Source organism: Mustelus asterias, chromosome 1, assembly GCF_964213995.1.
Source record: "Mustelus asterias chromosome 1, sMusAst1.hap1.1, whole genome shotgun sequence".
Classification (NCBI taxonomy): Eukaryota; Metazoa; Chordata; class Chondrichthyes; order Carcharhiniformes; family Triakidae; genus Mustelus; species Mustelus asterias.
Window position 1 is genome coordinate 3,828,407 of NC_135801.1, and position 16,584 is coordinate 3,844,990.

General features: G+C 46.9%; 1 protein-coding gene across 1 annotated transcript in view; it reads left to right on the plus strand.

Moving 5' to 3' along the window:
* The window catches only part of LOC144487906 (MOB kinase activator 1B-like), a 30,588-nt gene that overhangs the window by 10,661 nt on the left and 3,343 nt on the right, over positions 1–16,584 (plus strand). Inside the window, exons 2-5 of the mRNA XM_078205988.1 lie at positions 964–1,130; positions 3,370–3,463; positions 11,437–11,570; positions 14,935–15,098. Of these exons, the coding sequence (XP_078062114.1) occupies positions 964–1,130; positions 3,370–3,463; positions 11,437–11,570; positions 14,935–15,098 (559 nt within the window). The remainder of the gene's footprint in view (positions 1–963; positions 1,131–3,369; positions 3,464–11,436; positions 11,571–14,934; positions 15,099–16,584) is intronic.

A 16,584-nucleotide genomic window follows, 5' to 3' on the forward strand; every position in this document is an offset into this window, starting at 1 on the left:
TCCAGCTCCCTCTGGAAAGGAGACAGAGAGCCAATGTCCAGCACCACGTTCCGGAGACTCTCTGCAAAAACATCACCATTTTCACCTTTTTGGTTGAGGCTAATAATTTTAAGAAGCTGTTGGCTGGATTTTCCAAGTTGGTTGGATATTCCCTCCCGACATTTCAGGTTCAAGAGTGAAATCTTGAGCAATTTTTATTTGTCCCTTTCTTTGCAAAGTTCAATGCCTCATTAAATATTGGAACGTACCTCAAAATGGGTTTCCGACCAACAATCACTTGCATTTATACAGCACCTTTAACATTGTTAAAATATCCCAAAGTGCTTCACAGGAGCATTGTCAGAGAATATCTGACACTCGGCCGGGTTAGGGTGGATGGCCAAGAACTTGGTCAAAAAATGGAAGAGGGAGCGGTGTGGGGAGGGAATTCCAGAGCTTGGGGCCCAGGCAGTTGAGTGTGCGACTGCCAATATTGGAGCGATTAGAATTGTTCGAAATGGGTTAACAGACCTTCCAATAAAATCCTAATTTGATATCAGTTATTCAATAGAAGTTACTGATATATAAAGGGGTTACAGGTGGCACTGGGTGTTGATGGAGAATTGTGTGTGGAATTGGATCAAATAAATAAAGGTAGTTTATGAAGAAGCAGAACTTGTGTCTCCTTTACTGAGCTGCAACCGAGAGGCTCAAATAAGAATCAGCGATGTGCAAGTGACCCAAATGGGGGAAATGTAGATATTTTGGGAGGGCTGTAGGACTGAAGGAGGCTACGGAGATAGAGAGAGGACAAAGGAATTGGAGAAACGGATGAGAATTTTAAAACCAAGGCACTGGTGGACCAGGACCCAATGTGGGTCAGCGGGTACGAGGAATGAATGGACTTGGTGCCTTGAACTTGAGAAGGTCAAATCCATTCTGAGTTGACGTTGTGTTTAATAATGGCCATTGGTTGTTTTTCAGTGGAAACCGTTCATCTAAGACCTTCAAGCCAAGGAAGAACATTCCAGAAGGGTCCCACCAGTATGAGCTGTTGAAACATGCAGAGGCTACACTGGGCAGTGGTAATCTACGAATGGCCGTCATGTTACCTGATGGTGAAGATCTGAATGAATGGATAGCTGTCAATAGTAAGTGACATCAAGAATGAGATCATTTAGTAACTTTTGGGAATTGGCATTTTTACTTTACCTCACAGAATCCTACAGTGCAAAAGGAGGCCATTTGGCCCATCGAGTCTGCAGCAATCACAATCCCACCCAGGCCCTATCCACACACATTTACCCCAGCTAGTCCCCCTGACACTAAGGGTCAATTTAGCATGGCCAATCCACCTAACCCACACATCTTTGGACTGTGGGAGGAAACAGAAGCACCTGGAGGAAACCCACGCAGACACGGGGAGAATGTGCAGACTCCACACAGACAGTGACCCAAACCAGGAATTGAACCTGGGACACCAGTACTGTGAGGCAGCAGTGCTAACCACTGTGCCACCGCGCTGCCCATGTGGACTGCAACGGTTCACCACCAACTTCTTGAAGGGCAATAAATACTGCTCTTGCCAGCAATGCCCACACTCCATGAAAGAATTTTAAAAATCCCCTAACCCTTTGATAAACGGACTCCCAGAGAGCATAAACATTATTATGGATGGGGTGAGGGGTTATTCAACTGAAAATCTGTAAGAAGCCTCACAACACCAGAGTTATTACTGTGCCCACCCCAGTCCAACACCGGCACCTCCACTGAACATGGTCAATTTGCTCATTGCTACAACACAGCGATGTGGATCATAAAGGAGCACCTTCAGTGCCCCGCTCTTTCACAGGAGTGGAAGCAAAGTGTATTGTAAGGTGGATTGTGTCACATCTAGATCACAGACACTTTTTGGTCATAGATGTGAGTTGAAATTTACCTCACGGACACAGTCTCAAAGAAGAACAGAGGAGTTCTCCTCGGTGTCCTGTGGTCAGTGTTTACCCCTCAAACTAGCAAACAACATCTCTAAAAGTAGACCATCTGGTCATTTATCCCATTGCTGTTTGTGGGATCTTGCTCTGCACAAACTGGCTGCCACATTACAACGGTGACTACACTTCAAAACTGCTTCTCCATTGGCTGTGAGGTGCTTTGGGATGCCAAGGGGCTGTGCAAGTATCTCTTTTTCATTTGTCTTTTCAGGACACCTTATCCAGCAGCTCTTTGAGAAAGTTGACAACATTTTTATCAATGTCCTGTGTTAAATTTGTGAGGAAACAAGAAATAACTTGCCCCTCAGCCAACCAATTACGTTTGAAATGTTGACAAATGTGGCAATCAGTTTGTACAGAGCAAGATCCCACAAGTAATGGTGTGATAACAACCAGTTGCCCTGTGTTGATTTGAAGAATGCAAGTTGGCCAAGACCCTCGGGAAGAAACAAAAGATGCTTACAACACACAAACAGATCTCACCCAAAACCCATTGCCTGCAAGGGAGATTCAATATTAACTTTCCAAAGGGGATTGGATAAATACTGGAGAAGGATAAAAACTGCAGGACTATGGAGAGTGGGGAGGTGTTGGCATTGTGGTATTGTCGCTGGACTAGTAATCCAGAGAGCAAGGGTAATGCTCTGGGGACTTGGGTTCGAATCCCACCACAGCAGATGTTGAATCCAATATAAACCTGGAGTTAAAAGTCTTATTGTCAATGTATTGTAATGACCCCACATCCACAGCAATGTGGCTAACTCTTCATAGAATCCCTGCAGTGGAGAAGGAGGCCATTCGGCCCATTGGGTCTGCACCGACCACAATCTCAACCAGGCCCTATCCCCATAGCCCCATACATTTACCTTAGCTAATCCCCTGACACTAAGGGGCAAATTAGCATGGCCAATCAACCTAACCCGCACATCTTTGGACTGTGGGAGGAAACTGGAGCACCCGGAGGAAACCCACGCAGACACGGGGAATATGTGCAAACTCCACACAGACAGTGACCCAAGCTGGGAATCGAACCCGGGTCCCTGGTGCTGTGAGGTAGCAGTGCTAACCCACTGTGCCGCCAAATTGGGCAATAAATGCTGACCCACTTCCTGTGAGTGAATAGGGGAAAAAAAGCAAATTGGGATAGCTCATTTAAAGAACCAGTGCACTTTTGATGGGCTGAATGGCCTCCTTCTGTGCTGTATGATTCTAACTAATGAATGTGAAAATGGAAAATGTTGAAAATACTCAGCAGGTCAGGCAGCGTCTGCGGAGTTTCAGACTGATGATCTTGCCTCAGGATCTTGCTGTTGCTTCACTGGGCGTGTCTGTTAAAGTCAGAGATATTAACACGATACATTTTGGATCTTTGTTATCGTTTCTTGTCAAAAAATAGCTGTGGACTTCTTCAATCAGTTAAATCTGCTCTACGGGACAATAACAGATTGCTGTACTGAGGAGAGCTGCTCTGTCATGTCTGCTGGCCCCAAGTGAGTTCCAGCTTTAAACCTTTTACCCGCTTTCTTGCTTATTCATTCCATTATTGCTGATTTTTAACTAACCATCATTGAGGGAGGCGATGGCCTAGTCTTATTATCGCGAGACTATTAATCCAGAAACTCAGCGAATGTTCTGGGGACCCGGGTTCAAATCCTGCCACGGCAGATGGTCCTTTCAAACGGTTGATGGCAGCAGAAAAGAAGCTGTTCTTGAGTTGGCCTCAGACTTTTGTATCTTTTTCCCGACGGAAGAAGGTGGAAGAGAGAATGTCTGGGGTGTGTGGGGTCCTTAATTATGCTGGCTGCTTTTCTGAGGCAGCGGGAAGTGTAGACAGAGTCAATGGATGGAGGTTGGTTTGAGTGATGGACTGGGCTACATTCACGACCCTTTGTAGTTCGTTGTGGTCTTGGACGGAGCAGGAGCCATACCAAGCTGTGATACAACCAGAAAGAATGCTTTCTATGGTGCATCTGTAAGAGTTGGTGAGATTCGTAGCTGACATGCCAAATTTCCTTGGTCTCCTGAGACAGCAGAGACGTTGGTGGGTTTTCTTAACTATAGTGTCAGCATGGGGGGACCAGAACAGGTTGTTGGTGATCTGGACACCAAGAAACTTGAAGTTCTCGACCATTTCTACTTTGTCCTCATTGATATAGACAGGGGCATGTCCTCCACCATGCTTCCTGAAGTCGATGACAATCTTTATCTTTTTCCAAACTAGCTCACCATATCACTTTGTTCTAAGAGATAGACTTTTCATATCTAAAGTGCCCTATCTCCAACCTGCCTGCCTGAGACCTCTCAGCATGGATTGCCCTGAAGTGCACTTCACTTTGGCACTGACTTTATCTAACAGGAGCTGTTACAGTCGATGCTGTTTGAGAAGCACCTGCTTTATCTGCAAGTTATGGTTGAGTTGTGGGTGATATGTCAGGAAACCCATTGAACAGATGGCATTCCCTGGCAAGGCTCCAGAACGCTGTGCGCTGCCACCTGGGGCTCTTTATTTTACTGAATGGACGTCATTGACATTTGGGGGATGAAGGGGAGGAGGGCAGGGGGGAATGTGGTAATGAATGGCACGGTGCTTTTGATAACAATATCTTGGGATAGGGGTTGGTGTTTGCTAGACTGGAAGCTAGTGTAGATCAGTGAGCACAGGGGTGAAGATTGTGTCAGTGCGAGTTAGGACAGAGGCAACAGGCTGAAGTCCCAGGATGGTGGGGGTGCAAGGTGGCCAGCAAACATTGGAATAATGTCTGAAGGTTTCCATCCAATGCCCCTTGGTTTTGCTTGTCTAACCGTTGGTCTTCATCACTATCTGTAAACAATAACTCCAAACAAAGCCCTGCCCATCCCAGGTTACTGGGCAGTCGTTCAGATTGGAGCAATTGCTTCACTAACTCTGGGTTCTGTTTGACTGAGTTTTGGTTCACTCTCCATTCCCAATGGCCACTCCCTCAATGCCCCACCACCTCTGCCTTGACCGCACTCACCCCACCACACCCAAAACCTTTTGGGCACCATTTTGTTCCTGTAGGATGTGAAGCCTCCAATGTCTTGCTTGCTGCTTTCCTGATCTCCAGCAATGCTCAAGAAGCTTGACACCATCCAGGACAAAGCAGCCCCGCTTGATTGGCACCATATCCACAAACATCCACTCCCTCCACCGACGCTCAGTAGCAGCAGTGTGTACTATCTACAAGATGCACTGCAGCAATTCACCAAAGATCCTTAGGCAGCACCTTCCAAACCCACGACCACTTCCATCTAGAAGGACAAGGGCAGCAGATAAATGGGAACATCACCACCTGCAAGTTCCCATCCAGACCACTCACCATCCTGACTTGGAAATATATCGCCGTTCCTTCGCAGTCGCTGGGTCAAAATCCTGGAATTCCCTCCCTAACGGCATTGTGGGTCAACCCACAGAACATGGACTGCAGCGATTCAAGAAGGCAGCTCACCACCACCTTCTCAAGGGCAACTAGGGATGGGCAATAAATGCTGTAAGAAGTTTAGCAACACCAGGTTAAAGTCCAACAGGTTTATTTGGTAGCAAAAGCCACAATAAATGCTGGCCAGCCAGCGACGCCCATGTCCCATGAATGAATTTCTTAAAATAACACCCTCCCTACCCATGATTCCTACAGTCTCCCTGTTGCCGCCCCTCTCCCCCCATACTGATTGTTTTTATTGCTGCATTAACAAAGGTGCAGATTGACTCGGAGCCTCGCACCCTTCCAGACAGTTTCTGTAGCTCTCAATCTTTCTTGTTTTTATTTTGATTGTTTCTTTTCAGTCACAGAAGTGTGGGTGGAGTAAAAGAGTTTAACCTGGTTCAGTCAGGAATCATCAGATTGTCTCCTTTCCAATGAAATCTTGTTTTAAAAAAAGCTACAATCTGTTGCAATGAAGATTGGAACAAGTTGATAGCAGTGGAAGGGTGCATTACTAAATGGAAGGCTGTGACAAGTGGCGTTCCTCAGGGATCAGTGCTGGGACCTTTACTGTCTGTAATATATATATAACTGATTTGGAGGAAAATGTAACTGGTTTGATTAGTAATGGCAGAACCCTTAAGAGTATTGATAGGCAGAGGGATCTGGATGTACAGGTACACAGGTCACTGAAAGTGGCAACGCAGGTGGAGAAGGTAGTCAAGAAGGCAGACGGCATGCTTGCCTTCATCGGCTGGGGCATTGAGTTTAAAAATTGGCAAGTCTTGTTATAGCTCTATAGAATCTTGGTTAGGCCTCACTTGGAATATAATGTTCAATTCTGGTCGCCACACTACCAGAAGGATGTGGAGGCTTTGGAGAGGGTACAGAAAAGATTTACCAGGATGTTGCTTGGTATGGAGGACATTAGCTATGAGGAGGGGTTGGAGAAACTTGGTTTGTTCTCACTGGAACGACGGAGGTTGAGGGGCGACCTGATAGAAGTCTACAAGATTATGAGAGGCATGGACAGAGTGGATAGTCAGAAGCTTTTTCCCAAGGTGGAAGAGTCAGTTACTAGGGGTCATGGGTTTAAGGTGCGAGGGGCAAGGTTTAAAGGAGATATACAAGACAAGTTTTCTACACAGATGGTGGTGGGTGCCTGGAACACGTTGCCGGGGGAGGTAGTGGATACGATAGTGGCATTTAAGGGGCGTCTTGACAAATACATGAATAGGATGGGAATGGAGGGATATGGTCCCCGGAAGAGTAGGGGGTTTTAGTTCAGTCGGGCAGCAGGGTCGGTGCAGGCTTGGAGGGCCAAAGGGCCTGTTCCTGTGCTGTAATTTTCTTTATTCTTTAAGTTTCAGAATTTACTGTCTTGCATTCAGTGGAAAATCTACAAGTAGATATTTTGGATCTCTCTCGCCACATTATGGTTCACTGCATTTGGTACAAAAAAATGTCGCTGCTTTTAACTGCCTGACTTTTACTTCCTGAAAAGGTTTGACTGCCCCAGAATAAGTGCCTTTGAAGGTGCCAGCTGGGTGTGGGTTCAAGCCCCACACCAGCTCTTGAGCACACAACCCAGGCTGACACTCTCACTGCAGTACTGAGGGAGCGATGCACTGTCAGAGGTGCTGTCTTTCAAACCAAAAATTTAACTGAGGCCTTGGGTGTGATTCTCTGGCCGTGTGCGTGCCCCAAGATTGAGAATTCCTGCCCGAACTCAACGGACCTTTAAATGGTCCGCTGAATTTTCTGTCTCATTCGCTACAGTTCCCGCAGTGGGCGAGACGAGAGAATTCGGCCTCCTATCTGCCCGAGAGTGGAAGTGAAAGATTCCGCGGGCTGCTCCTTCAGAGAAGAGGAGGGAAATTGAATATTCATCCCTTAACCTGAAACCGATGATCTGGGTCATTTTCACATTGCTGTTTGTGGGATCTTGCTGTGCGCAAACTGATTGTTGCGTTTCCTACATTACAGCAGTGACTACACTTTGGAAGTGTTTGCTTCATTGGCTGTAAAGCAGTGTGAGATGTCCTGAGGTTGGGAATGGCTGACAATGTAGCTTCATTCCGTGACTACTTTTTAAAAAGGAACTGCTTTCAGGATATTGAGTAAAGTCATCACTTTAAAAGTTTTGGTTTCAATCAGTAAAAGGAAAAGCATTTGGTGTTTGTCAGCTGACTGGAAGCAGATGTCAGCAGACCAGTGCAAAGACCACACATGGGACAATGAGATCATCATGTGAGAATTCAGAATTGTGTAAAATCTTCAGCTACTGTTTGAATGCTAGCTCAAAAATAGACATAGAAACATAGAAGATAGGAGCAGGAGGAGGCCATTCGGCCCTTCGAGCCTGCTCCGCCATTCATCATGATCATGGCTGATCATCCAACTCAATGGCTTAATCCTGCTTTCTCCCCATAACCCTTGAACCCGTTTGCCCCAAGTGCTATATCCTGCCGCCTCTTGAATACATTCAATGTTTTGGCAGCAACTACTTCCTGTGGTAATGAATTCCACAGGCTCACCAATCTTTGGGTGAAGAAATGTCTCCTCATCTCCATCCTAAATGGTCTACCCCGAATCCTCAGACTGTGACCCCTGGTTCTGGACTCCCCCCAACATCGGGAACATCCTCCCTGCATCTACCCTGTCTAGTCCTGTTAGAATTTTATAAGTCTCTATGATACCTCACCCCCCCCCCACCCCCCGCCAACACCCCATTCGTCTGAACACCAGCAAAAGCAATCGTAACCTAGCCAATCTCTCCTCATACATCAGTCCCACCATCCCCAGAGTCAGCCTGATAAGTTGACCACATCCATTCTACTCTGCAATTAGTTAAACTCATGACGCATTAATTAAACTCATGACATATATTAGATGGATTGGCCATGTTGAGCAAGGGGAGGCAGTGGTGTAGTGGTATTGTCACTGGACTGGCAATCCAGAGACCCAGGGCATCTGGGGACCCGGGTTCGAATCCTACCACAGCAGATGGTGAAATTTTGAATTCAATAAAATATCTGAAATTAAGAATCTACTGATGACCATGAAAACCATTGTCGATTGTTGGAAAAAACCCACCTGGTTCACTAATGTCCTTTAGGGTTGGAAATCTGCCATCCTTACCCAGTCTTGGGCGGCACGGTAGCACAGTGGTTAGCAGTGCTGCTTCACAGCTCCAGGGACCTGGGTTCGATTCCTAGCTCGGGTCACTGTCTGTGTGGAGTTTGCACATTCTCCTCGTGTCTGCGTGGGTTTCCTCCGGGTGCTCCGGTTTCCTCCCACAGTCCAAAGATGTGCGGGTTAGGTTGATTGGCCATGCTAAAATTGCCCCTTAGTGTCCTGGGATGCGTAGATTAGGGGGATTAGCGGGTAAAATATGTAGGGATATGGGGGTAGGGCCTGGGTGGGATTGTGGTCGGTGCAGACTCGATGGGCCGAATGGCCTCTTTCTGTACTGTAGGGTTTCTATGATTTCTATGTTAAATTGCCCCTTAGTGTCAGGGGGAGGGGGGGAGAGCGAGGAAAATCCAGGGGGGTTAGCTGTGTCAGAATGCCCTCCTGAGGCATTCCCAGTAAGGGGAGCTTTCCCAGGGCAGTCCAGTAACTGGAATGGTTCCATGGAGCTGGGGAGTCGATTAAGATGGTTAAAGCTCCAATTGGGGGCAATTCCGTATGCTCACGGCATTTTGGCAGAAACAGAACTTTCCCACCCCTCTGCATGTGGAGTTCATCAGCTCAATGAAGATCGTCTCCCTGTTGCAAGCTAGGAACCATTGGACCCCGGAATGTTCCATGTCCCAGTGACAGGGCCGAGGACAGGAGAGGCCCCATCTGGCTCCCCTGGAAAGGTTTCCCCTCTGCATTGAGAGGCTGAGTGGCTCTTATCTCATTTATATCCATGCCCCCAAGGCGACACCCAATTTGAGGCAACCGCTCAGTTCAAATTGAGGTATTCAAGGTGATAAATGGTATGGATAAAGTAGACATGGAGCGGATGCTTCCTCTTGTGGGACGGGGGGGGGACGGGGGGTGGGGGGGGGGAGGCGGGAGGAGCTCAGAGTTCAAACAGTGTCTGTAACAGGATTTTTCACAATCCAGGACTCCCCACAATGATCTCTCTCTGACCATTCGGAAGGTTTTGTTCTGCCTGGGTTGCGCTGACATTGCTCTGCACTGTCTTGTGACAAACCCCAAACTTCTCCATTTGTCCCTCGTTTGCCCAAACCAAAACCTCGAAGCATTGGCTGCTCTCGACAGATTGGACTCAGAATGATACAAGATGCTTCCATCAGATATTTGTGTTGTTAACTTCGCAGCCCCAAACTATTTTTGCTGTTTTTTTCAGTAGTTTGAGGGCCGTGACTATATGAGCAGTGAAACTCCGTCATCTGATTGCTTTTTTTCATTAAGCTACTTTGTCCTGTTTGGATTTTCTGGGCCTGGAAGTTTGGGAATTGTTGTTCTGCACGCCGCTGCCTCACAGAATCCGAGAATGTTCCAGTGCAGTGCAGTACAGCTCCCATTGTTCCAGTGTGAGAGGTATCTAATTAATCCCACTCCCCTTCCCCCCCCCCAAACGCTCCTACCCCCTGTAACTCCCTGGTGGGTAAACCCGATATCAGAACATCAGCTTCTGTTGACACCCTTGGCTTCATGTGTACACACTCTCAGGGAGACAGTCCGTTAGTGCGTGACATGGGAATGTGGAAATGCTGCATGTTCTTGTTGCAGACAATAGGACAAACCCGGAACCGTATGCCCATCTGTAGCAGATTCCTCATTACTGAGCCACGTTTACTGATGATTTGAAGCAAATGGAGTCATTTGCAGTTCAGAAGGAGGCCATGTGGCCCATCGATTCCATGCTGGCTCCCTCCAGAGCAATCCTGTGAGCCCCACTCCCCCAGCTTGATCCCCCCATAGATAGATGACAAATACACAATGACAGATCCCCGTGGCGTGCAGGATCGGAATGAAAGGTCCTACTGCTTTTTGTGTCAAAGTCCCTAGATCATGTAGCCAGTTGTGTTCATTAAATTCACAATCATTTATTTATTTACCTATTAGGCTTAGATAAAGCCACCGTGAAAGTCCCCAAGTTGCCACACTCCGGTACACTGAAGGAGAATTTAGCATGGCCAATGCACCCTAACCAGCACGTCTTTCGGACTGAGGGAGGAAACCGGGAGCACCCGGAGAAAACCCATGCAGACACAAGGAGAATGTGCAGACTCCGCACAGACAGTGACCCAAGCCAGGAATCGAACCCGGGTCCCTGGCACTGTGAGGCAGCAGTGCTAACCACTGTGCCACCACATGTCATCATAGTTTCAAGAGCGCATATGCCAATTGTCAACATCGTCACAGTTTTTCACCTGGTGCATAATTGTCAAGCTTTGCTGATTAAAATCAGCACCAGACTTGAAACGTTTGTGCAGGATGCCTTCTTGCCTGGGAATCACTGCACAATGCCGTAGGAATCTTTTTTGCACTGCATGGAACATATGTGCATCACAACACAATCATAGGAACGCAGTTCTTCAAAGCTGCTCCATCATTCAATTAGATCATGGCTTAATTGTATTTTAATTCCATCTATCTACCCCGGCTATGCAACTTTTAATAACTTTTGGAATTGGATTGACTTATGACCTTTGGTAGATCCAATTCAGGTGGGAGCTATAAAATAAATGGCAGAACCATCAGGAGCAGAGACACACAGAGAGATCTGGGAGTACAGGTCCACAGATCCGCTAAAGTGGCAGCACAGGTGGAAAAGGTGGTGAAGAAAGTGTATGGCATGCTTGCCTTCATAGATATTTTATTAAGCTCATTAAGAGTAAGGGATAGGATTGTCTCATAGATGAGGTGGGGTGGGAGGAGGCTGTTGTGAAGCATAAACACCAGCATTGACTAGTTGGGCTGAATGGCCTGTTTCTGTGCAGTTAATCCTCCTAATTATCTTGTTTAATAATACCCGTCTGTTTTTATTCATCATTTTGCAGATATGAATATCACTGGGCTGATGGAACAAACATTAAGAAACCAATTAAATGTTCAGCACCGAAATACATCGATTACCTGATGACCTGGGTACAGGACCAGCTGGATGATGAAACGCTCTTCCCATCCAAGATAGGTAACAGTCTAAAACAGTGATGGGCAACCTGGGTTAGTGAGTGGCCCTCCTCCATCTCAGTGGGCCGCAAGATTGAAATTGGGCTTGTTCACTAACCATGACCCTGTGAATAAGATTAAACACATTTTGATTTGATTTGATTTTTTAATTTGATTTATTATTGTCACATGTATTAACATACAGTGAAAAGTATTGTTTCTTGCGCGCTATACAGACAAAGCACACCATTCATAGAGAAGGAAAGGAGAGAGTGCAGAATGTAGTGTTACAGTCATAGCTAGGGTGTAGAGAAAGATCAACTTAATGCAAGGTAAGTCCATTCAAAAGTCTGACAGCATCAGGGAAGAAGCTGTTCTTGAGTCGGTCGGTACGTGACCTCAGACTTTTATATCTTTTTCCCGAAGGAAGAAGGTGGAAGAGAGAATGTCCGGGGTGCGTGGGGTCCTTAATTATGCTGGCTGCTTTGCTGAGACTGCGGGAAGTGTAGATAGAGTCAACGGATGGGAGGCTGGTTTGCGTGATGGATTGGGCTACATTCACGACCTTTTGTAGTTCCTTGCGGCCTTGGGCAGAGCAGGAGCCCAGACCAAGCTGTGATACAAACAGAAAGAATACTTTCTATGGTGCACCTGTAAAAGTTGGTGAGAGTTGTAGCTTACATGCCAAATTTCCTTAGTCTTCTGAGAAAGTAGAGGCATTGGTGGGCTTTCTAAACTAGAGTGTCGGCAACATTTAATACACGCCGAATATTTCTTAATAGAGCTCTGACGAAGAGTCATCCTGACTCAAAACTTTGGCTCTATTCTCCCTCCACAGAGGCTGTCAGACCTGCTGAGATTTTCCAACATTTTCTGTTTTTGTTTCAGATTCCAGCATCCGCAATATGTTGCCTTTATCTGAATATTTCATAATGAGTTATAGAAAATGCTTAATTATTAACACATTAATAGAACTGTCATCAATTCCAAGTGGTAAAAACAAAAATAAATATTTACACAGACCAGCAGGGTGGCACAGTGGTTAGCACTGCTCCCTCAAACGTCAGGAATCCAAATTCAATTCTGACCTTGGGTCACTGTCTGTGTGGAGTCTGCACATTCTCCCCGTGTCTGCGTGGGTTTCCTCCGCGTGCTCCGGTTTCTTCCCACAGTCCAAAGAGTTAGGTTGATTGGCCATGCTAAATTGACCCTAGTGTCAGGGGGATTAGCTGGGTAAATATGTGGGGTTACAGGAATAGGGCCCTGGATGGGATTGTTGTCGGTGCAGACTCGATGGGTTGAATGGCCTCCTTCTGAACTGCACGGATTCTATGATTTCTCTTACCCTTGCTTTACATGCAAATCACTTCAGTCATACCCGGCAGGAACAAAAAACTCACCGTTGGAAATCAGCAGAATCTGACAACCCTGCGTATGGGCAGTGGTCAACAAAATGTCCTGTGGGCCGCATGTGGTTCCCAGGCCACAGGGTGCCCATCACTGGTTTCAAAGCTCCATTTTAGCCACTGTGATGTTCTCAATGTCCTTGGAGCATTCAATTTTGGAGGAATTATTATTATAGGTCACAATTTTTGGCATTCTATTGTTGACGAGAGAGATATGTTGCCAAAGCTTTTTGTCTTGCACTCATCAAGACAACACCTCGGCCAATCAGAGTTGACCTGCCAACCAATCAGCACCCTTTTCTCCTGGGGTTGAAATTGTTGTGACTGTTTGAACATAAGAACTAGGAGCAGGAGTAGGCCATCTGGCCCCTCGAGCCTGCTCCGCCATTCAATAAGACCATGGCTGATCTTTTCGTGGACTCAGCTCCACTTACCCGCCCACTCACCATAACCCTTAATTCCTTTACTGTTCAAAAATTTATCTATCCTTGCCTTATAAACATTCAACGAGGTAGCCTCAAGTGCTTCACCAGCCAGGGAATTCCACAGATTCACAACCCTTTGTGTGAAGAAGTTCCTTCTCAACTCAGTCCTAAATCTGCTTCCCCTTATTTTGAGGCCATGCCCCCTCGTTCTAGTTTCACCCGCCAGTGGAAACAACTTCCCTGCTTCTATCTTATCTATTCCCTTCATAATCTTGTACGTTTCTATAAGATCGCCCCTCATTCTTCTGAATTCCAATGGGTATTTGAAATTTGGTATTCTTGTGTTTGTCCTGGAGAATGAGAGACGAACATGTCTCATTGTAACATGTCTCTCTTTCCAATCCTATTCGAGTTCCATCCTATCAAGTGACTAGCTGGCATTTCCTGTTTCATGTTGTGTTGACCAAGTTCCTTTATTGATCCAACATTCCAGCCTATGTCTGTTCACAGATTCCTTACTAGTTCCGATCACATTTGGCAGGATTTTCCACGCCCCCTGCAGCATGTTTCACAGAGGCGGCCTGCCATTGGCCAGCAGTGGGATCTTCCAGTCCCGCCGCTGTCAATGGGTTTTCCTGTTGTTCGCACCCTTCGTCACCCCTTGGTGGGGGATCGCCTTCAGCGGGACAGGAAGATCCTGCTGGCTTGAAAGGCTAGAAAGGTTTGGGCCGTAGTCTCATTTTGCCCCCTTGCCCTTTTACCCATCTTTATCGGTCAGTAAGAGAACATGCAGAGAATCCTATCCCCTTGTTCAGACACACCTGATTGCTGCACACCGCATTAGCCCTTTTTCTGTGTGAACTTGCTGACATTACGTGAGAAAATGGACCCAGCCATAATTTAGCAAAAGCTACAATCCTACAAGCAGCAGCCAAGGTGAATTGTCAACCAATTTCATCCAGCGTTGTTGGTTCAGATCAGAGAGCGCAGATGGAGGCCATTCAGCCCATCCCGCCTGCTGTGCTGGCTCTTTAAAGAAGCTATCCAACCTTTTGGTCCTGTTTCTCTCCCTTCTTTCCCTCTTCCCAGCCCTCCACAGTCTATACTAGCTCAGTGCTGCGTGTGCTTTGCATGGAAGGTGCTGTGTAGCTGACGATTAAGAGAAAGGAAGGCTGGTACATGTTCCACAGGGAGAGTCTGTGAGTTAATGACGGTGGCTCAGTGGGAAGCAAGTGCTGTTGGTGGGAGCTTGCTGCACTCAAATTGGCCTCGGCATTTTCTACTTTATAACAATAACAACACTTCAACATTACTTCATTGGCTGTAAAGCACTATGGGGCATCGTGAGGGTGTGAAAGGCGCTATAGAAATGCAAGTCTAATATTTTAACATTGATGTGGAGATGCAGGTGTTGGACTGGGGTAAGCACAGTAAGAAGTCTCACAACACCAGGTTAAAGTCTAACAGCTTTCGGAGCGCTGCTTCATCATATTTTAACATTGAAATATGCAGTTTTGGAATGACAAGCCTTTTCTCTCTGTCACTCTCTCGATAGGCGTTCCTTTCCCCAGGAATTTCATGTCCGTGGCAAAGACCATCCTGAAACGCCTGTTCCGAGTTTATGCCCACATTTACCACCAACATTTTGACTCTGTGATCCAGTTACAGGAAGAGGCGCATCTGAATACTTCCTTCAAACACTTCATCTATTTTATTCAGGTACAGCGAATGGTGAAATTCCTGGAATGGGTTTCGCAGGTTCGAACCCGGAGTCTTGAACAGGAACTAGAAACATAGAAACCCCACAGTGCAGAAGGAGGCCATTCGGCTCATCGAGTCTGCACCGACCACAATCCCACCCAGGCCCTAACCCCACATATTTTACCCGCTAATCCCTCTAACCTACGCATCCCAGGACTCTAAGGGACAATTTTTAACCTGGCCAATCAACCTAACCCGCACATCTTTGGGCTGTGGGAGGAAACCGGAGCACCCGGAGGAAACCCACGCAGACACGAGGAGAATGTGCAAACTCCACACAGACAGTGACCCGAGCCGGGAATCGAACCCGGGACCCTGGAGCTGTGAAGCAGCAGTGCTAACCACTGTGCTACCGTGTCGCTCTGATTCTTGCTAAATGATCTGAACTGCATTGTTACCCAACAATTCCAAACCGGGACCCTATCTACCCCAGCAACATCCGATGACCTGACACAATTCAGCAACATCCATACATGGGTGGCACAGTGGTTAGAGCAGCTGCCTCACAGCGCCAGGGACCCGGGTTCGCTTCCCGGTTTGGGTCACTGTCTGTGCGGAGTCTGCACGTTCTCCCCGTGTCTGTGTGGCTTTCCTCCGGGTGCTCCGGTTTCCTCCCACAGTCCGAAAGACGTGCTGGTTGGGTGCATTGGCCATGCTAAATTCTCCCTCGGTGTTCCCGAACAGGCGCCGGAGTGTGGTGACTAGGGGATTTTCACAGTAACTTCATTGCAGTGTTAATATAAGCCTACTTGTGACACTAATAAATGAACTTTACATGAATGGGCTGTAATTTGCTGTGGGAGTGATGTTGATGATATCTGCCATTAATTACAGTTGCTCCCTTGGGCATTTAAGTTTTTTTGTCATGCTAAATTGTTGAGATCAAGAGCTCATAGAAACATAGAAAACTACAGCACAAAACAGGCCCTTCGGCCCCACAAGTTGTGCCGAACATATCCCGACCTTTTAGGCCTGCCTATATCCCTCCATCCTATTAAGTCCCATGTACTCATCCAGGAGTCTCTTAAAAAACCCTATTGTGTTCGCCTCCACCACCCCTGACGGCAGCCGATTCCACTCGCCCACCACCCTCTGTGTGAAAAAGTTCCCCCCAACATTTCCCCTGTACCTACCCCCCAGCACCTTAAACCTGTGTCCTCTCGTAGCAGCCATTTCCACCCTGGGAAAAAGCCTCTGAGAGTCCACCCGATCTATGCCTCTCAACATCTTATATACCTCTATTAGGTCTCCTCTCATCCTAGTCTCTCCAAGGAGAAAAGACCGAGCTCCCTCAGCCTACCCTCATAAGGCATGCCACTCAATCCAGGCAACATCCTTGTAAATCTCCTCTGCACCCTTTCAATCTTTTCCACATCCTTCCTGTAATGAGGCGACCAGAACTGAGCACAGTACTCCAAGTGGGGTCTGACAAGGGTCTTATATA